Consider the following 23,715-nt stretch of genomic DNA (forward strand, 5'->3'; position numbering starts at 1 on the left):
TCAATTATGATGGGAAGTTAAAATAAAGTTTTTAAAATATTTGAATCTGCTCAACATGGCCACGATTCAACAGAATTTTGAAAAGACATGCCCCGCCATCTTGGCTTTGAACGATATCTTTTGTAACTGCAATATTTAACGTTGATACATAAAATAAAAACATAACTAAAATCATTTATATATAAAAATAACTATTTACTCATAAAAGAGGATATTACTATATATATATTGTAAAATGCTCTTTTTGAGTAAATGGTATATTTTGATGTATTAAGGGTTTTTAATATGTTTTATTTTATGTATCATTTTAATATTGTTCATTGGTTTTGTTGAACCAAAAAGCAAAATAACCAATTTTCATTGTCCATAATAAATTCGTGATTCAAAACAAAACCAAGATGACGGTACGTATCCTTCAGTCAAAAAGTCCGTGGAATCAAGGCCATGTTGAGTAGATTCAAATATAAAAACTATTTTAACTCTTCCCATCATAATTGAAAATACAGTACATTTAAGAAAAAATAGATGTCAAGAAATAGTGCTAAAAGAATAATATTCAGAAAGTAAATCATTTGCAAAAATCCCTAGCTGTTGTGCAATAATCGATGTTTACATGGAACATCGAGAAAGGTTTTGGTTTTTGGGTTGCACTCGTTGTGAAATGATGTTTCCAAGGGTGGACATCTTGAAAAAAGAAGACAACCAAGAGACACAAGAAGAAAAAGGGACTCTGAATTTGGATTGCCTGGTGAGAGGACGTCCGTCGGCTGGAAGCAGGAAAGATTGGAAGCCATTGTTGTGAGAGAGACATAGCTTTTTTGGAAGGACTGGAAGCTATTTTTGACGGTAGGAAATAGCGTTATAGAAAAGAAGATACCAAAAATCATCAAAAGAAGATTGTGAAATTGGTTAATTTTGTTATACCTAAATTTAAATACCTGTGTAAAATAGATATTAATTTAATTAAGTGTGAATAGTAAAAGTGTCTGTTTCTGATTGCCTAGAAACCCGCCCTGAGATTAAGAGTCTATTATATTTTAAAATTTCAATAAAATTCTATTATTTATTTATATTAAAGTTTTTAATTTAAACCCAAGCTATTTTTAAGATATCAGAAATTGAGTAAAAAAACATCAAATTTCAATTCATTTTATTTTAATAAATTTTTGATTATTACAATATATATACACACATATAGATATATTTTTTTATTTCAGTGCAATTTACGGTTTTGAAATTAAGAAACTTTTGCCCAGCCAAGTTCACCAACCTAGTGCTTTTGAAACATCACTTGCTTTTAATCATCTCACTTTTACGGCAGAAACTCATAATTTTCCTACCGGAGTTTCTCCATTTAGGTAACTTCTTTGTTTTATTATAAATTATTATGCATTTTTATCTCTTTAACAGTTTCTGTATCTTTTCTGTTTAATTATTATGCCTATTTAACTAAAAGTTTGGAAGGTAGCGAATTGTGACATTAATAAAATTTATGATGCAGATCAGTTTGCTTGTAAATTAATTTCTTTTCCAAACATGTTTTGCACAACTTTTACTATTGAAGAAGTCTCTCCATAAATTTTCTTTTAGTGTGATTTATGTTGGAGCATTGACACTTGATACCTAATAAGCATTAGGATTCTTATAAAATTAAATTGTAAAAATTTGCATATATTTTCTTCAAATTCTCTTATGATTTCTTAGGAATATCGTTTTTGAATTTTTTAAAATTTTATTTTACTGTATTTCTTTTAACAATAATCATCCTTAATGATTTATAAAATTACAATTATAGTGGTGCCACAACTGGAACTGGTGGACGTATACGTGATGTACAAGCAGTTGGAAGAGGGGGATATTGCATTGCAGGAACAGCTGGATATGCTGTTGGAAATCTTTTGATACCAGGTTTATTTATTTTTTAAAATTCACAAAACTTATATATTTTTTATTACTGCAGTTTATGTGGTATTATTCAATTTTAACTTGAAGGTTATGAACAACCTTGGGAGAATTCAAAGTACATTTATCCCAATAATGTTGAGAAACCATTAAAAATATTAATTGAAGCCAGCAATGGAGCATCTGATTATGGTAATAAATTTGGTGAACCATTAATTGCTGGTTTTACTAGAAGTTTTGGTCTTGAAGATCTTTTTGATGAAAGAAGAGAATGGATAAAACCTATCATGTTTAGTGGTGGTATAGGAGTAATGGATGCTGATCAAGTGACCAAAATGACCCCAGAAAAAGGTAATTATTACACACATTTTATTTTCTTCTTCTTTTTTTTTTTTTTGAGAAATTAAATTTATTTTTTAAATTTTTTGCTGGTTATCATTTATTGAAAATATGAACTATATTCATCTCACTTCTTTAAGATTATTTAATGTTGCTAATTTTTAAAGTATTTTATAATATAGAACATAGTTGGTTAATACTTCTTTTTTTTTTTTTGTGCCAGCCTGTTAAGATATTGAGATATGGCTTGTGAAAAGTAAAACTTTTGGTTCTTCAAGTACTTCAATAAATTTGACATTTGTTGTGATATATACATAAAATTTACATTTAAACACACACAAACACTATTTATTATATGTTCTATGTACCTCTGTCAACTTTCAGGAACTTTAAAAATGGTGTTCTGCCTTTATTGAATAAACAAGTAAATAATTAATACATTCTGCACTATACTATATATTATATTCTTTTTTAATCATTATTTATATTTATTCTATGTTCTATCAACCTCTCTCTACATTCAGAAACTTTTAAAAACAACTTTCTACCTTAATTAAGTAAATAAATGGACAATGTAACTATATTCTACACTATGCTATATACTGTACTATGTACCAGCGATTCCCAAACTTTTTTTGCAAAGGCACTTTCTAAGGGCTAAAAAGAATCGTGACATTGGGCTAAATAAAATTTTGCAGCACCCCTGTTGACTAAACAATGTATAATGCTGCAAAAATTATCCTTAAAGTGGTTGAGTATATAGTAAATAAGAAAAAAGAGTTTAAAGTAAATACCCGAATGCTGTGTATATTTGATATTTAAATTTTAAATAGTTTCCCTTTTTTTTTTCTTTTTTAATATATTTAGGAAGTGGCTTCGCTTGTGGCACTTCCTTTGGGAACCGCTGCTACTTACTATGTTCTGTTAAAGTCATATTATATATGGTATCAACTTCTATTTATCTATTTGTTAGATATCAACCTCTCTCCCCCCCTTTTTTTTATTTATAAAAGAAAATGTTTGATCAATCAATTCCTTTTTTTCCCCTGTCCCCTGGCCTGATCTTCCCAACTTTTATGTTCTAAATGACTTTTTCTAAGAGTGAACTGGGAGATTGCGGTTTTGTTGCACCTTGGTATACGTTTCAAAATTTTTAGTGAATTTCTCTCAAAAATCAATAGATAACTAAGTTTGTTTTGTCCAAACCTTTTGCTTTAGCCACCCCTTTCATGATATTTTTTGAATAAGTATTGATCTTTAATCGAAAAATAAATCAAAATTCAATTTAATTCTCAAAATATCATGAAACTTCTCATTTAGTGGTTTTTGAAGACTCGAAAAATTAATATCAACTTTAGTTCTGTATAAAAAAAATATTTTTTCCTAATTTCCTAGGCCAGTCAGCCAAAATGATTTCAGTACTGTGAAGTAGAGCATATTCAAATTATGAGATGTGTTTGAGGACACTAAAAATGAATCTGAATCGCTTTTTTTTAAAAGAAATTTTAAAGAAAAAAAAGAATCCATTCCTTAATTCCTTAGAATTTTTTGTTTTTCAAATTAGTTATCCTTTCATTTACACCATATCATCTTTTCCTGTAAATAGATTTTGTTCAACTGACTCCCAATTTATAATTATGAGAGATAGTAGACCATGGATGACGTACGAGGAGAAGATGGTTGGGAGTGCGGTCAAAGAGAAACACAAATAAGTTGGTATAACCTATTTTATTGTGCCAACGTTTCGGCTAGTTTCTAGCCTTCTTCAGGGCTAAGAACAGAACAAGATAACAACTACAGTAAGTATAGAAAAATAAAATATAAACAGAATAACATAAAATGAATAATATTACAAAATAGAATTAATGAAGTGATGAGAGAAGTTTTTTTTTTTTAGTTTTTTTATAGTTTTTTTTTTTAGTTTTTTTTTCTTTCATCACTTCATTTTATTAATTCTATTTTGTAAAATTATTCACTTTATGTTATTCTGTTTATACTTTCTTTTTTATTTTTCTATACTTACTGTGGTTGTTATCTTGTTCTGTTCTTAGCCCTGAAGAAGGCTAGAAACTCTAGCCGAAACGTTGGGACAATAAAATAGGTTACACCAACTTATTTGTGTTTCTCTTTGACCGCACCCCCAACCATCTTCTCCTCGAACTCCCAATTTAATAGCATTACTTTTTTGGTTTTTTCTTTTTCTATTTTTAATTTATGATTTATTGTATGAAAGATAATATAGCTTGATTATCTTTAATATGTTATTTAGACATACCATAGATTTATTTGTTATTCCAGATGACATAGATCAAAATAAAGTGTTTTTTTTATTTGTGTCTCCCATTTGTAATATTCGTCCTGGTTGGTATTGTGTTTTTCTTAATATTTTAATATTTGTTTTATGTATTGTTATTATATCTATTCTTTTTAATTTATTTTTTTTCCTGTTTTGTACCACTTATGGAATATATTTAACTAATTTTGTCTTCAATATAGTAACACTTTGCTTTTATAATCTATTAGACTATACAGTTAACTGAAATAATTTTGTTCAACTTTAATTAATAATATTTTTAGGCCAGTACAAAACTTCTTCTTTTAGAACTTATTATTTGTAATCATGAGAGATAGTTGACCGTGGATGACTTATACGAGGAGAGAAAATATAAACAGAATGACATATAGTAAATAATTGTACAGAATGGAATTAATAAAATAAAGTGATGAGAGAAGTGGAAAATAAAATGTATACATAGGTAATTGAATAAGTTGGTAAAATAACATAATTAAGGAAATGAAGTTATATAATGCAAAGAAATATGAATGTATTAGTTTATCAATAATTTAAAAATTAAAATTATGGAAAGAAAAATAAAATTGAGAGAAAGAAAATATGTGTAACCATAATAATAGATAAAGAGGCAAAATATAAGTAAAATTTAACGAAAGAAATGAATAGAAAAAAAAATTTGAAAATAATAATATATGGTGAACATAACTAATAACGTGGGTAAGGAAAATTGAGAAAAGAAGGGGGGATAAAATAAAGATAGGGGAAAAAAGAGAATAAAACATAAAACGAACCTGTTAGCTTGAAATCTTACCACCAAGTGGCTTCTGCACCATGAACGGCCAAACTCCGAATTAAAAAATACGTTACAGGGATGACTACGTGTTTTTAAACATTACAAGTGGGTAAAAAATAAAAAGTAAAAAGTAGAAAATATTTAGAAGAGGAAAGCGTGTGAGAGGGTGACGACATATGGTTTTAGAAAATGTTAAAAATATATATATGTACAAGAATAACCAAGTACCGGAAGTTGACAAAGTGCTATGAGTATTTGACAACAGTTAAAAAGAGGAAACATTATAAGAGGGTGACGACAAATGTGTTAAAAAAAGTTAAAAAGTGAAATAATACGTTACAAAGTGGGCTGAAAAATAAAATAAATAAATTTAAAAAATAATAATAATAATAATAATAAAAAATAAAAATTACTTTTTTAATAAATTAACTATTTGCTAGTATATTAATGATAATTTGTGCTTGTCGGTTTTTAACTTGACGGAAGAAGGTTCTAATTGGATATAGAGGCTTTCAGAGATGAGCCTTTTGTCATGGTTACGAACTGTAGCAAGTTTAAACATTTTGTTTCGAAATCAAAGGAATGATTTAAAGAACGAGAATGTTCCGAAAGTTTTGAGGCAGAATGATTATGTGAGGAAATTGAATATTTATGTTGTTTGATACGGTCTTTTAAGAGGTTTTTTGTTTTGCCTATGTAAGCAGAATTACAATTGGTGGTGGAGCAAGGGATGCGGTATACAATATGGGATCGGTGTAGAAGAGGGATAGGGTCTTTTAGTTTAGTGTAAATATTAGATAGTGTGTTGTGAGTTCTAAAAGCAATACGAAGGTTAGGTATAGCAGAACGTAAGAATTTTTGGATGTTGTCGGAAAGAGAGGGGGTGTATGGTAGTGATCTGTATAAGGAGATAGAAAGGGGTTGTGAAGAATTAGGTGAAGTGGTGAGACGATTTTTGTAGTTGTATATAACTTTATGAATGATATGTAGAGGGAAGTTATTAGTTAAGAGTATTTTTTTAATGTGGTGTGTGTTTTTTTCATGGAAATGGGAATCAGAAAGGGAAAGGCCACGGTGAATAAGGTTTTTTGGTTTCGTTAATTCTTTGATAGTAATGATGCTGGGAGTGGTAATTTAGAAGTCTGCCTGAGTAGGTTAGTTTGGTGTACCAGTCAGTGGATATGGTGTTGTCCGGGTTTCTTATGATGAGGAGGTCAAGGAACGGAAGGGAGTTATTATTATCAATTTCTACAGTAAATTAAGGCATGTATGGTAAGAATTAAAGGCGGATAAGATGTCAGGGATTTTTTCAGGATTTAAGATAAGGTGATCATCTACATATTTTTAAATAAGAATAATATCAGCTGGAAAGAGTGGGATAACAGAATCAAGCAAATCATTTAGGACAATGTTGGAAAGATCGGGAGCTAGGGGATTTCCTATGGCCAGCCCTGAAATTTTGTTAAAGAACTGACCCTGGAAGGTGAGGTAACCAGATTTACAACAGAGTTGAAGGGATTCAAGGTAGGAAAAACAGTTAAGGGAAGTGTGGGGTGCAATGGATGTCCAGTTGGCTTCGACGATAAGGAGGGCTTTGTCTATTGGAATGTTGGTGAATAAACTCTCTACATCAAAAGATACAAGTATGTAGTGGTCAGGGATAGTGAAAGATAATAAAAGATCACGGAGGTGAAAGGAATTATGAATATCATATGAATTATTGTGACTGAAGGTTTGTAAAGAGGGAAGTAAGAATTTGCTGAGTTTAACAGAGGGAGAATTGATATTGGAAGTGATCGGACGGAGTGGAGTATCAGGCTTATGAATTTTAGGAAGTCCATAAAAACGTGGGGCAACAGAATTATAGGAAATAAGATTTCTGTACGTGGGGTAGTTGATTTGTTGGGAATGTAAAAGGTCCCTGAGGTGTTGGTTGAATTTGGTCTGTAGTGAAGAAGTGGGGTCCCAGGGTGTGGGTGCATATGTAGATCGGTACGGGATAACTCTTTCTTGTCATTAGAATGGTGAATAAGGGGATCATTGTGAATATATTATAGATCAGTTATAAGTTCTGGGATGATTTTTAATAAAGAGTTGGGGCTAGAAAAATATGGACCAAAGCTAAGAATATTGCGAACATTGGGTGGAATATCGGTTGATGAAATGTAGTGGACCCATTTGTCGTCACCTTTAGGATAAATTTTAGATGCTAGCGATATTTTATAAATATTATTAAATTTTGAGAAGAGAAGTTGTTTTTTCTGTAAATGGATAGTTGTAAAAATGGTGGAGATAGTGGTGCAAAGTTTGTTGAAGTATATGTCGCTCATATTGGTTTTAAGGATATGGGTCAGAAAATGACAAAAGGCTCATTTCTGAAAGCCTCTGTATCCAATTAGAACCTTCTTCCATCAATTTAAAAACTAACAAGCACTACTTATCATTAATATATTCGCAAATAGTTAATTCATTAAAAAAGTAATTTTTTTTTTTTTAATTTATTTATTTTATTTTTCAGCCCACTTTGTAACATATTATTTCACTTTTTAACTTTTTCTCACACATTTGTTGTCACCCTCTTATAACGTTTCCTCTTTTTAACTGTTGTCAAACTCATGGCACTTTGTCATCTTCCGGTACTTGGTCATTCTTGTACATATATATATTTTTAACATTTTCTTAAACCATTTCTCATCACCCTCTCACACGCTTTCCTCTTCTAAATATTTTAAATATTTTCTACTTTTTGCTTTTTATTTTTGACCCACTTTTTACATTTAAAAACACTTAGTCATCCCTGTAACGTATTTTTTAATTCGGAGTTTGGCCGTTCATGGCGCAGAAGCCACTTGGTGGTAAGATTTCAAGCTAACAGGTTCGTTTTATGTTTTATTCTCTTTTTTCCCCCTATCTTTATTTTATCCCCCTTCTTTTTTCAATTTTCCTTACCTATTTATTTTATTTTACCTACTTATTCAATTACCTATGTATACATTTTATTTTCCACTTCTCTCATCACTTTATTTTATTAATTCCATTCTGTACAATTATTTACTTTATCTCATTCTGTTTATATTTTCTGTATTCATTGGTTGTTATCTTGTCCTGTTCTTAGCCCTGATGAAGGCTAGAAATTCTGGCCGAAACATTGGCACAATTAAATAAGTTACTTCAACTTATTTGTGTTTTAATTTGACCGCAACCCCCAACCATCTTCTCCTCGTATAACTTATTATTTAGTTTCTTAAATTAAAAATATATTTTTATCTAAAAAGAAATAATAATAATGATATCAGGCATTTATTGTTATTTCTAACTAGATTTTAATAAATATGGATTATCTTTGTTGTTTATATCTTATTTTAATGTTGTTTATATAATCATTTCCTTTTTTCTTTCTTTCTTTTTTTTTTTTCAGGTATGAAAGTAGTGAAAGTTGGAGGCCCAGTATACCGCATTGGAGTTGGTGGTGGTTCAGCCAGTTCAGTTCAAGTAACTCATTTGATAGTGTTTAATTCTATTAGTACCCATTTAATTTTGAAATTTATTGGTCACTCCTGTGATAACTTTATTTCAATACATGATGAATTTGTTTCCTATCTTTCTACTTGCTATTTGCTCGTTTGGTATTTATACATCTGATTAAGAATTTCAACTTAATAAGTCTGCGATAATTCTTATAATGTTAATGGGGACTGGATCCTTATGATTTGAAAAAAAATGGTATGTTTAAAATCATTTTAGTTAATTGAGTGCTACCAATGGTTAATTTTTCTACACGCCTTTATCACTCCATAATAACATACATCTAATTTACTAAATGTATAATTATGTACAGTTGTAAATTACAATAAAGATAATAGAAAATTTTTTTTTTAGTTAGTATTACTATGACTAGTAGTACTCTTATTAAAACCAATCACCTTTCATGAGCTGGTAAAATTCAGTACCTACATTATTAAAACAACTAGTAGTTGGGAAAAAATATGCCTAATACCAGCATTGTAGAATATAATTAGTAATTAATAGTAAGAAATAAACAAAATCAATCTTTTATAAACAACATATTCATTGAACAAAGTCATTGTACTAAGTTGGTTACAGCCTTTTTTTTTTTTTTAGATTGTACTTTTCACATGTTGGCCGCAACATTCTGCCCACCAAAATTTTACAAAAAATATCAGTAAATTTTAAATGACTCATTGCCAGTTTGGTTCATTGATGGAAAGTAAGGCAACAAGTTTTGATTCTGGACGTTTCTAGATTCCTGATGATGTTTTTATTGTCACACTCCTTACATAAGTCAATAGCTAGTTCCTATGTTCTTTGAGGATTATAAGGATCCCTCAAGATAACAAGGTTTCCCTCTTTAAAATCCTCCTGTTGAACATTCCTCTTTTTTTCTCTGCTGCAAGTGGTTCAAATACTCATTCCTCCAATGAATCTAAAAGTATTGGTTCCTTAGGATGAGTCCATTGTTGTTTACTGTCTTCTTGGATAGAATCAATAAAATTTTGTGAATGAGAACTACTTGGACTGCAGTCAGTAGGTGGAACTTGAGGACAGTTCTAGTGTTGATATTGTGCTAGTGATTGAGGATTCTGATCCGAACTTGAAGATTTTACTCTGTAGCTATCATTTGGTAGTTATGTACTAACTACCAGTGGGCCCCTAAACTTTGTTTTTAGCTTTGTTGAGTACTTGTGTGAATTGAGGTATTTTCAAGAAAGCGATGTCTCCTACTTGATCTTTGATTGGTGCATGCTCTTTATCATGATATATCTTACAGTAATTTTGCATCTCTTCGATCTGCTGTCTAACTATTTCTAGTAGTTCATCATGATTCTTTCATTTACAGTCAGCGCTTGAGTTATGACAGGGTACCATTCATTCTTCTTCATCATAAGTCAAAATAGTCTTGAGTAAAAAAAATACCTTGGTGGCATACTTTGGATGATTTTTCAGTGTTCTCATCCATATTTTCAAATTTTATAATCACATCTTTTATTTGGTGAAAAACTGTAGCTATGTCTTTTGGCATAACTTTTTTTAGACATTTTCCAGATTGATCTAATTTTTTTTAGTTTTGTGGGTTACGTATTTAAATTATTAATTTTTGTAGATATATTAATCCACTAATCTTAAAACAGCCATAAATAAATGCTTAAATTTTTAAATTATAAATTGTTTTATTAGGTTCATGGAGATAATAGGTGTGAATTAGATTTTAATGCTGTACAAAGAGGTGATGCTGAAATGGAAAATAAGATGAATAGAATTATAAGAGCTTGTCTTGAAGCTGGAAAAAACCCTATTTGCAGTATTCACGATCAAGGAGCGGGTGGAAATGGTAATAGTTCATCATAATTTAGTACCTTTTTGTCTATTTTTTCTTAAAAAATTCTACATATACTTTCTAGATCTATAGGTTATATATTATTTGAAATAAAAAAAAATATTGTTTTAAACAAAATCAAATGTTTTAAATAAAAAGAAGTATTGTTTAAGTAGTTTTTTTAAATAATAATATTCTTTATTTATCCTGGGACTAGTCCCGTGAGAATTATTTTATAGGCATTGGCAATAGGCTTTTGTACCTTATTGTAAAATACCAAATTTAGATGAAATTATAAAATATCTTTAAAAAAATGAAAAAAACCTTAATTAACAAAAGATGTAAAAGGAAAAAATAAATAAAGAAAAAGAAAACAAATTAAATAAAACTATCTATCTTATATTTCAGGGATGACTTTTCTGTATATAAGATCTACTTTTTATCTTAAAAGTGTGTTGCGATCTACTGGTCATAGGCATAGTCTACAGGGGAAGAAGGGCTGGGAAATGCATACTATATTTATACACTGTGTTTCAGTATAGGGTGCATTCCAGGGAATATTATACAACATTTATCATTTATGTAATCAAGTTCCCATTCTTCATTGAAGTGATAAGTTTCCGATTTTGTCGGTTTACTACTCATGTTCATGGGTATTCTAGAATGAAAAAAAAAATATGAAAATTTAAAAAATAAATGTTGAATTAGATATTTTTCGAAAAAACTCAAAACCCCTGAACTACGGTAATTGTCTCTGTTACATTGAGAGAAAAAATAACAATACTGCATACTACAATCAGGGACAGCAATACAAGTATATTTAAGTCTAATATAGACATATTTAAATTTAAAAGAAGTTTGTTAAAGTTATAATATATTTATTACAGTTTACAATACTAACTTCTTAATGCAAATAGAATCATTGTTATTCCTATTATATTTGTAATACTGTCCCTAATTTTTCTGTCAGTGTAATAACAACAGTTTAAAGATCTGTTGCTGAGAATGTTTAAACAATTTAATTTGAAAGAAAGGAAAGGGTCTTGCATTTCAAACAGAAGAAAAATTGAAACTCAACGTGGTCACCGAGGATAAATAATATTGATTCATAATAATGCTGTTAATATAGAAGAAAAGAAGCTACCGTATGACACTACCAAATATCCAAGCTAACTGAATGTGTTCATAGATGAGTCTAAGTTGTAATTGTTGCAGTCACGCATTGTAACAGTTGCAAACTATTTTTGTTCTTTTTGATCACAACCCTGACCATCTTCTTCATGTTTAAAACTATCATAAGGTGGCTTACTTCTAATAAAATAAAATGAAAAAGAATCAAACACAAATAAACTAAAATTTATTAACTAGTAGGAGCAATTAATGTTTATATACTGATTTGTAAGTTTTAGTGATAATCAGAAACGCCACACGTGAAAAAAAAAATTAAAAGAAAAAATTCTATAACAAATCATAAATCTATGCATATTTACAAATTCCAAATAAATATTAAAACATCCAATAATGTTTAAGTTAAATTTCATTATCTGTCTATGCATTTACAAATTTTATTTGAAACTTTTAATTGTTATTCTTTGGAATTAGACTTTTTCAATGCTTTCCACTTCTGCCTGGCTAACCAATAGAGGTGTTAGTTGCTTTGCCTCATTGCTGCACTAACTTACCCATGATGCAATTCATTATCACCTTGACATAAGTGACGAGTAGAGAAACCCCTTTTGGCTCTTTTCTGCTGCACCAGCTCAACCAAAATTTTTAGTTGGAATTTCCGTTAATATCTGAATGATGAAAGATGAACATAATTGAGATATTTACGGCTCGAGGGATACTCCGAGAATGAAATTTCTTTAATTCGTAATTTAAAGTTACTTTAAAAAAATAAAATCTTATGGAGGGCTATCATATGAAGTGGTTTCCTTTTTAACCCAAGGGTTCCACAGACTTGACTAGGTCCCAAATGCTAAGAACAATCTAGTTTATGTTACCAACATCCTCCTATCATTAATTACAGCTGAAATATTGAGTTTAATTATATATTTCAGTTTTTATGTTTCTTCATTGGTTGGTAAATGAAAATATCTGATTATTATTTTGTATTATTTACTGATACAGGTCAATCTATACCAAGTGGTCCAAAATATATTAAGTTGATTCCTTGATGTTTCTAGGAATAAAAATAGTTGGTAAAATAATTTTTTTTTGTTTTACGGCTAAAGTTCAATAAATGTTCCGTCATTTATTTATCATTAGCCCAATTTTGTTGCAAAGACTTTGGTATCCGATGATGGGCCTGACTAATGTTGGCATTGATGCTTTGTTTAATGTATACTGTCTGGGCTGGCTGATAATAGAAATCAGACTTCACCTTATTTGAAAGTAATTATACTATGAATAACCCTCCTGATTTTATAAAAATTGTTCAGTTATTAGTTGTAAGGCCAGTTTCTTTTTGTAGAATTGTTGTTTCCTTTTTTGAGATAATAAAATGATACATTTATATCATTGTAGGTAATGTTTTGAAGGAATTGGTTGAGCCTATGGGTGCTGTTGTATTTTGCAAAGCATTTACTCTTGGTGATGACAGTATTAGCACTTTAGAGCTGTGGGGAGCTGAATATCAGGAAAGCAACGCTATTCTTTTAAAGCCTGAAGATGAAAAGATGTTACTGAAACTGTCGCATAGAGAAAGATGCCCAATTGATATTGTGGGTGTTGTGACAGGAACTGGAAAGGTAAGCAAATTGAAAAAAGGTACTTAAGGGTTGATTTCAAGCACCATAGACTGTTATTATTTTAACTATTATTCTCTAGGGTCACTTTTCTGCCATATTTGTGGTATGTAATTTTTCAATTAGGAAAATAAGATGTCTTCCCGTATTTTAGAATTTTTAATATTTTATTTTCTTAGCTACCAGTTTTGATCTATAAACCTTCACCAGGCTAAAATACCTCTGATTAATATTAACAAGTTATGAATAAAATATAGAATAAACAATGCAAAAAAAAATATATAAAAAACAAACAGTTGTGTAAACACATACCTCATGTATAAATCTTACAATGACCCCATGTTCTTGCTTACCGAATGAGACCTGTTTGTCAAAACTCCTTACCAGATATACTCTTCTCCACCCCGTTTATCACAGCTTCATTGGTTGTAACTTTTTTAATTATAATATTTGTCATATTCATTATTATGATCATTTAAACACAATTTATAATTATTATATACTACCATCACTAATCACCTTGTCCCAATTTAATAATCTCAATAGTTCAGTGAAGATACTTTCCAAAATAATAAATTAATAAAAATTATGATTTTATTTAAATAAAACCGAGATTTCAGAGTAATCCTCCATCTTCAGGGTTTATGTTTCTTCAATTATGATAATAAAACAATAAATAGATATTAATAAATATAATTGCACACTTATTTTTAAATTTACATTAACTGATTCTTGTTTTTTCCCTATTTCTCAATGAATAATTTATTTCATAAATTTTGCTTAAAAAAGTTTTTTTTTTTTTAATAACTAGAAACCACCTTTCTAAGTATCAGTGTCACACTGCATTAAAGGGATTGAACTATTTACTAATTCTTCACATTTTATTTTAAATTTACCTGACATTTTACTATTTCGCTCTTTCTGAATAATTATTAAAATTTCTCAGTATTGTTTCATATGACTGTATAAGATAATATAAATTATTGGTTTAGTTAATGTTAATTTAAAAATAAATGTCTGATTATATACATATGTATATTTTTTTTTATTGTAGAAAAATAAACATTGAAGACGGAGGAGTATTCAGTTTTATGTACAGCCATATTCTGATTAAAGTAGGTCTGTTATCTATTAAAATATGATTGTAATTTGCAAATTTTAAATTTTTATTTAATTTAATTTCTTTTTATTTTAACCCCCCAAAAAAGAGCCAATTATGTTAAAAGTCAGAAAGTTCTAGTTTTTTGGTATGTTGTAGAGGCCAATTTTCCAACTTGTGAAAAATTGTTTACAAATTTCAAAGCCTTGTCGAACCTGAGATATAACCACTGAACATGAAAATGTTTTCATCATTTTATCTATTATTTCGAAATTAGAGTTCCTTACGAGAAAATACCTATTACAAAAAAAAAAAAATCATTAAATTCTGTGTTGAATGTCTTGTTTCTTAAACCTACAATTTGAGAAAATTGTCATTAACACCAGTCAAAGACTGACATTTTTTGATGAATGAAATAGTTTTGAGATTTTTTATACTTCAGCAGCAATTTAGATACTAACAGTTTGTCAAGACAGCCATGAAAGAAAACTCAAAACTAATTCTTGCAAAACTACCTCCTACTCCAGATGCCTCCAAATAGCACACTGTCGGCTTTACATAATCCAAATTTTCCAGTTCTTTTTTGAGTTTATAAAAGTCAGAGTCGGGGGTCTCATTTTCTGATGCCCTCCCCTTGCCGCGGACACCGGAAGACACTGCGACTGCAATGCCGCCCCAGCCTATGCACCATGCAAGCTAGGACCTGGTCTGCCCCTACCATCACGCCAGAGTCCATGACATGCTGGTCAGCCACCGATCAAGACAGACCTATCATTATTTCTGGCATCAGGTGAAGACACATGGTTTTCACCATATTGCCCATCGCACACCTTGAGGAGGAAAGCGACTAGAAGATGTCACCGCGAGGACGAAGACGTCCTTCACCAGATAAGCGATAATTCTATAAACCGTGAGACTACCCAAATTTGTTCTGATATCTTATTATTATAGATAAATGATTTAAACTAATGCACTAACCCAAATTGCCCCTTCAGGGAATTAACTAATGAAATAAAAGGAAAATACATGCATGATATTAATGGACAGAGAAGTCTCACATTTTCAACATCACCCCCTTTCCACACTAATTTATTATAATTTTAAAATACACTCGGGATACCTGAAGTATAGTACGAGCAGGTCCCGATGTAAACACCCACTTAATGGACCTATAACACATAGAAAAAAAATTCTTAGGAAATGATAAAAATCCTTTGGACAAATTTTATTAACTATTTAATATTTTTGAAACAAAGAAATGGATGTCAACGTGTAGTCGACAGGCACCATAGGAGAGAATTTAGGTTTGTTTACCTGCTTTACACATCACTATTACTGAATATTCTTTATCATGTTTTGTTTTTTTTTTACAAAATAGTGTTTTACACAGTTGTACATAAAAAGTATCATTGAATTATATTTCTAGTATGTACCTTTTCTAGTACCAAGGTAACTAACAGCAATGGAAAGTTAATATCAAGCATTGTAATTGATGTATTCTAAATACAATAGAAATTTATCTATTATAAAAGTAATAAATAAGCATGGTATCCTAAATTGGTTTTCAGAAGATTATGAAATTCTAGACAATTAACAAAGAAAAAACAACAAATTTAGTTTAGAATGAAAATATCTACATAATCTCATTGGTAATTAATACAATTCCAAACATTAAAATAAAATTGCAATTTATTTCTAAAATTTAGGAAGAATATTTAGGTGGACCAAGCAAAACATTGGTTTATAGTAATATAATATAAACCAATGTTTTGCTTCACTGTGCAGGACTTTATAAGGGCTGATGTATCAAGCCCTGCAAACTGGAGTGAAATGTTGGTTTACATTGAATAGTTTTTTACTATTTTGTACCTTTATTGACCGCCACCCGGACTATTTTCCTAAAATCTACTTCATACAATCAACTATCTTCTTCAAATATTTCTAAATTTGTTATTGTTATTGTATGTTTAATTATATTGTAATATTATGAATACAGTGTTTTAAAAATTATAAAATTGATCTTCATGCTCTAAAACTTAACGTTTTTCATTTGGAATAATTGTTAAGGAGTTAGATACGCTTGAAAAGTCATAAAGAAGGAATTTTGTGCAAAATTAGAAAAAAAAAATTGTTGATTTTCAACAGGTGATTGTGATAAGATCGTTAAGAAAAACTAAAAGTTTTAATTTATTTAACCACATAAATGTTATTTTATGAATACCAATATTTACTTTCCTAGTGAAAAGAAAGGGAAAATATTTATTTAATATTTTTTTATTGTGCTTAAAAAATCGTGAAATAAGAATTAAACAAATTAACATTCATTGACTGCCATTTGTGATGGTACTTATTATTCTTCTTAGGCTCTACAGTCCAAGCTAGACTTAAGTTTCCAGGACAATTCAACCCCACTCCTCTATATCCAGAGCCCTTCTCCAACCAGTCAATCTAATCCTCTTGAGATCTTTTTACACATCCTTTTGCCAGGGTGCCCTCTCTTTCTTTTTCGCTTGTGACCTTCTTTGCCATTCTTTTGTTCGCCATTATTTCCAGTTCTACTTTCAAGATAGGAGACTATACAGAGGATATGTTAATAATGCGTGAAAATCTTTCACTTTTTATTATACATTTTGGGAATAGAAAATGCAATCTCAACATTTTTTCACTGTGGGATAAAGGGTAATATTTATATTCAAGAAAAAATGGTATATTTAAACTGAGAGTTGAGAAGGATAACAAAGAAATTTCTACTAAATGTCTACGAACAAAAAAATTATCTTCATGCTTTTTCTTAATAGATATTTCTATCAATATTAATTCATCAAAATCCATTTTAAATTTAAATCAATATGGGTTTGTTATTCCAACTAAACAATGAATATTATATTAAAGTATTTTCCTTTTCCTTTCCTCTTGTAACTCATTAATGCTACTATTATTTACAGAATGAATCTTTTTACCTGTAATTCTATTTTTTGAAACCAAATAATTCATTCCTTAAGAATATTGTAATATTGACACATTGACTGCAGACCTATGAGATAACTTGTAGTTAGTGTTCAAGCCAAGGATGTCAACTACATGTTACCTAGTAGGTTTTTTAGTTTCATATTTGTTTGATAAAATTTGTGTATATTGTGAAATATGGCAGGTTAAATACTAACTATCAAAACTAAGAAATAACTTATTGTGCCCGTCTTGGGCAAGAATCCAAACTGCCAGTTAACTTGTATTCGGCAGTCAATGTATTAATTAATGAACTGAAATACATAATAGTATTCCTTCCAAATACATGTTATCTCCAGAAAATCATCATAAATGTTATTACTCTTTCCTATGTGTATAATTTGGTTTCCTATCTGTTTAAAAACATGCTTTAGGCTTTTAAACTGACCTATGTATTATTTTTATAATAATATACTTTTATTTTTCTGTTTCAGGTCATCTTATCTGAAGAAGAGGAAATTAATACAGAAAAATACCTAAATAATGACATTTCCTCATCTGTTAGTTATCCATTTAATCTTGACTTGGAGCTCGTTTTGGGAAAAATGCCTCGAAAAGTAAATATTTATTAGTTTCCTTTTACAATCAATTTCAGTCGGTACAACAAATATAAATGTTTCAATTCATTCCTATTTTTCTTTCTCATTTCTGCTCCTCCAATTTCACCATTTCACAATTTTTTAATTCACCCGATCAACAAATTCACTCTCTGAAATTCACCCTCCTAGATCCTCTTCAGTGACCCGCTAAACAAATTCAATATTAGACGGCAATGAGATCAGACCATCATTCATAGTCACAGCAGTAGATCAATTTACCAAAAACAAACAAATAGATACATTTTACGAGAATAAGACTAATACATAGATTAAAAGGAAAATATAATAAAAAACCGGTTACAGGAAACACTTGAATGGATAAATAAGTTTTAAAAATACAAAAAAAAAAAAAGAACAATAGTACTAATAAAATAAAGTAATTTAATGAATAAATATGTTAAAAAACACAAATAGAGAGGTCAACATATTAAAATAAATAAATAAAACAAAGAATAATCTCCAAGCTAATTCCCATGCAGGTGATGGTGTATGATCCCCAGGGAGTCCAAAACAATATCTTCCGCCAAGATCGCAATATCCCCAATGCTAACACATAGGCCTTCTAAGAAGCTCCTTGTTCTATCTGGTATTGTTCCACGAGATCCAAACCAGAAGCCTCTCGCGGTGAACTCTCTCTCTCCGAAGGTCTCGCGGAATTTTTCCTTAAGGAAAGGGACGCATTTTTCATATATTTTCTTTTTTTCCCTTTCCACTCCACCTTCCTGTTCGAGGTCATTACTTTCAAATCTTACCGTCGGGTCCAAGACAAGAGACGTGTCTCCGACTTTTGAAAACGCGACAATATCGGCATATCTTACGGATCCGTCGGTGTCAATACAATAGACCTCCTCGAAGCAGGTGAACTCTTTTCTTTCAAGGAACTTCATCAATTCTTCTTTGACCCTGTGGTGCCAGCGTGTTATAAGGAGGGAGTTGTTGGGGCATTTTCCCAGCACATGCGCTGGTGTTTCAGACTCTCTGCCACATTTGCGACAGAGGGACCCAACTTCTCCTTGCTGTCCACTGGCTCCTGGGACTCCACGCAGGGGTGCGTAGTTGATATTAAGTTTCAGGGCGTTCGCCCATTCTGACCCCGAGAGTACCTGCTTGTCGCATACATATCTATTTGCTTTCGGGGTCTCTTTGAAATGGCGAACACCGATACCCTGCCATCTGCAACTGGCTCATTCTTCGAAAGCCTTCTCACGTAACGACTGTCGTAGAGCTCTCACACTTTGGTTGCCCCTATTCACCCCAAGTCTATCAGCACATGCCGCGATTTCGGCTTCGTAACTGAATATAGACTGGAATAGGGCATCCGGAACATTCGACAGTCGTTGGGCAATGGACCAATGCTGTAGTGGAGCTTCCCATTGACAGCGGATCAGACCCAGTCCTCGATATCTCCTGGCTGCGTACAGCATCGCCGACAAGGTGTTAGCGGGGAGCCCAATGATAGCCTTGATACTCCTGCGGATATTGGTATCAATGCCCTCCAATACCGCAGGACGTATCTTTGTAAGGGGAGCAGTCTGGAGAGGGTAAACAAGGCCCGGGAATAAGTACTGGTTGACAACGTTGATCTTTTGTTCCTGTTTCAGGAGGCAGCTCACCAACTTATCCAGGTTATTATTTAGCTTTGTCACCACCTCTTCTCCAAATACTAGCTCTCTCGAGAATGTACATCCGAGATATTTGATGGTGTCCTCGGCTTTTGCCGTTTGGATGACCTCTGTATTCTCAAAGGAGAGCTTTGTTGACCGCAGCTCTCCTTTGTCCAATATGATACCCACACATTTCTTTGCGTTAATTGCCAAACCAATCTCCACGAGCAGCCTCTGGACACCATTTATTATTCTTTCTGCAGAACCCCCGTCGTGCACCGTTACAGCCTGATCGTCCGCAAACCCTGTGAGGTCCACGCTCTCTTGGTCACTTTTCTGGTCATATCCAAACTTATTGGCAAACTCCTGATCATAGAGCTCACGGTACAAATGATCGATTGCTAGGTTGAACAGCGAAGGCGACAAGGGCCCTCCCTGAGGCATCCCCCACAAGACACTGATCTGGCTAGTCGTGTGTGTTCCAATAGGAGATCTTTATCTTATTTGTGGTTAGGAGAGCCGCAATCACATTTGTAAGGTCGGATGACACACCTCTTGCCTCCAGCGAAGATGAAGTAAGGTTAGAAACTACTGGGTTTGGGTGGATATCATGGTAGGATTGATATCTGATTCAGGCTAGATTGGTTACTTATAGTCATATATATGGTTATTATAGATAATTTTATTTGTGAGAAAGTAGGGAGAATTCTGGACTTCATAAAAGATTTTGATGGTTTAGTGGAGCTCTAAAGCTCAATTCCATAACTCCAATTAGGCCTTATTATAGTCAGCTGAATCAGTCTTTTGTAATTAATTGGAAGCTTGGACCATTTATCTAGTTCGTATCGTATTAGTCAGAATCAATGATCTGTTTCCTGGCTTATATGAGAATTCCAAGTTAGTTATTGGTTCTAGGTAGTGGATTGGTCTGACAGGAATAAGTGGAATATTATTAAAGGATGCTGTAGGTCAGTCCATAGGTTCACAACAAAGGTTAATTAGATATGATTTGTTGGGGTTATTTAATGAATACCACCTTGAGGAACAATAGTGGACTGAGAAAAGAGGGATTAATAGGCACTATCATGATTTACTGTGAATAGTCTATCAGTGAGATAGGTGCAGATAAAAGTATATAGGGATTGGTAATTCACGGAATTGACTTTGATTAACATTTTTGGGCTCAGTGACTTGATGTAGGTGTAGAAATCAATAAATTGGGAACAACCATGAACATCTGATCTAAAGTCACCACTGAGGTTGGGAAATTCCTGAAACTAATGCTGCGTCCTCTAAGCCAATTATGTTCTAAAACACTTGTACAAACGCTAGTGTGCACTGGGCCTTTGAGTTTATTCCCTGCCATAGCCAAGCAACCTTCTGAATATTTATGATGATATTAGGCCATTGCTATAAAATAGAACCTAGATTGTAGGTTGATTTAAAATTATAATTGGAAGATCAATATTTGTATCTTGTGGGCCCCGTGTATTTTGAGACATATTGGAAGATCGAGTTTGTATCTTGTAAGTCCTGTTGATTCTTTCAATTTCCTTCATTCTGAAAGCCTTGATGGAGCCCTGCAAAGTGGGGCTAAATTTTGGCTCATTATAAATAGTTCATTTACTATTAGAATACTTCATGGCAGTACATTAGTCTTTCTCAAGGTTCTTCTGGCAGCAGAAAATCTAGAAGTAGCTTTTTTTTCTTTTTTTTGCTGGGGGGCTTAGTGGGATAGACGAACTATGGGAGTAACCACAGTATTTGGAATACTCATGAATTGTATATTTAATTCATCTTAGAATAACTGTAGATTAATTAAAATAATGTTGAAAGTTTGAGGTATAAAATTATTGTTAATAATTTCCTTATTTCAGAAATTTCTGTTGGAAGATAGATCACCTAATTATCTTCATCATTTATTTATTTCTCCTGAAACAACTGTTCTTCAAGCTTTAAATAACGTATTACGTCTAGTTACGGTGTGCAGTAAAAGATTTCTGACAAATAAAGTTGATAGATGTGTAACAGGTCTCATTGCTCAGCAGCAATGTGTTGGACCTTTACATGTTCCCTTATCTGATTGTGCTGTCACTGCTATATCAATGTTTAATAAGGTAATTTTACATAGTTTAAGGGTTATTATTATTTATATTAGATCATTAGTGTAATGATAGTTAAAAAATGAAATGATAGCATCAGTAAAATTTAAATAGCTAATGTATTTTTAAACCTTAAAGTTAAGTCTTACATGTACATTTATGTCAATAAATTATCAGGGATGTTATCTTTGGATGTAGAATCTTCAACAATGTGAATAAAAAAAATTGCCTTTTAAAATCAATAATTATGTTAGGTTGTAAAGATATATTTAGTAATTATTATTAATTTAATTGATCAGATATTGTATGAAGAATCATTTTTAGTATTTCTGTTTACTAAATAAAAACTAACCAATATTTCTGTAAATATATTTGCTTTTCAAAGTCATTAGTACTAGTATAAAACTTTCACTTTATTTATAGTTATATCATGCTATGTATATATGATGTCCATATAAATGTTTAATTTTAATAGTTTTAAAGTTCAAAATTTAATGTTTTTGTTACAGTAATTGAAATTATATTTTGAGATGTAGATAGTTGACCGTAGATTAATGCTTGAAGAAGTTTATCGGGGGGTGCGGTCAGCAAAGAACAACATAAATAAACAAAACAATATTTATTTATTTTATGCCGACGTTTCGACCTGAGTTTCAGGTCTTCATCAGGGATAGTGGCGTGTAAAGGGGACGGGAAGCAACTGAGTTGCTTGTGCAGTTGCTTCCTGTCCCCTTTACACGCCACTATCCCTGATGAAGACCTGAAACTCAGGTCGAAACGTCGGCATAAAATAAATAAATATTGTTTTGTTTATTTATGTTGTTCTTTGCTGACCGCACCCCCCGATAAACTTCTTCAAGAAATTATATTTTGTTTAATACCGGATTAATGATTCCTTTTTTTGTTTGGTTTAGTATATATGTTTTAATTTTTATGAATTTTAATTTAGGAGGGCATTGCATCATCTATTGGAGAGCAGCCCCTGAAAGGGCTTGTTAATCCTTCTGCTGGAGCTAGAATGACTGTAGCAGAAGCACTTACAAATTTGATGTTTGCGAAAATATCTTCTTTACAGGTAAATAAAATAAACCATTCATTATCCATGTTACTGTTCAATAATAGATCTGATCTATTATTGATTAAAACTTGGTATCACTGATTTAGCTACATAATCCGCCTCTCTCTATCGGTTTGTAACATTGATAACATCGTAGAGGTTCGTAGTATTTTTCTATACAATGCATCTTTTTTGTATAGGCAGTTACTATTTAAAAATTGCGACAAGGCTATATTAGATACATGATACATGTTCAGGTACAAATACCTATTGCATGGTTTAGTGAGGTGATTTGAATTTATTTGTTACATATTTTTAGTTTTAAAAGGAAAGAAAATTTTAAAAAACTTAAAAATAAAAATAAAATGAGTTAAAACTAATAAAATAAATAAACATAAATTATAAATAATGAATAAATAAACAATTAATCTTGATTAAAAATAAAATACATACAATGTACAAGTTATATATAACTCAGGAACAATGTTCACGTTGTTCATGTTCATGTTCAATATTGTTTATTAGTATGTTTGTGGATGTATCTTTGTTGTTTCATCTTTTCATAGTCATCTATTTTCTGTATAAATAGGTTGTTGGAAATGAAAGTAAGAGAAAAAAGTCTTTTGTAAATAAGTATTTGTATTGTTTAATCGTTGGGAGCTGTAAGTCAGACAACACAATTGAAATTCTAGTGTATCAAGGATAGTTGGATACTATATTTTGAATTACCCTTTAATTTCCTGTGTTTAGAGTCACAGGTATAGCTCTGGAAAAGAGAAGTATTTGTTATGATTAGTCATATGACAGTTCTATTTAGGATCAGTTGGTTTTTTGGTGAT

The 23,715-nt window shown here is 31.1% G+C and overlaps 1 protein-coding gene across 2 annotated transcripts in view; it reads left to right on the plus strand.

The window, feature by feature from the left end:
- Positions 1-22,894, plus strand: part of LOC106682043 (phosphoribosylformylglycinamidine synthase) — a gene marked incomplete at its 3' end in the record, with an annotated part of 47,329 nt that extends 24,435 nt beyond the window's left edge. For both annotated transcript variants that reach the window (XM_014422676.3, XM_014422675.2), the window contains 9 exon segments: positions 1,218-1,358; positions 1,796-1,908; positions 1,993-2,253; positions 8,746-8,819; positions 10,524-10,677; positions 13,189-13,412; positions 17,949-18,071; positions 21,595-21,834; positions 22,769-22,894. In XM_014422676.3, coding sequence (XP_014278162.1) covers positions 1,218-1,358; positions 1,796-1,908; positions 1,993-2,253; positions 8,746-8,819; positions 10,524-10,677; positions 13,189-13,412; positions 17,949-18,071; positions 21,595-21,834; positions 22,769-22,894 — 1,456 coding nt within the window.
- Between the last annotated feature and the right edge of the window lie 821 nt (positions 22,895-23,715).

This window comes from Halyomorpha halys, unplaced genomic scaffold (genome assembly GCF_000696795.3).
Source record: "Halyomorpha halys isolate HHAL.00 unplaced genomic scaffold, Hhal_1.1 Scaffold385.1, whole genome shotgun sequence".
Lineage (NCBI taxonomy): Eukaryota > Metazoa > Arthropoda > Insecta > Hemiptera > Pentatomidae > Halyomorpha > Halyomorpha halys.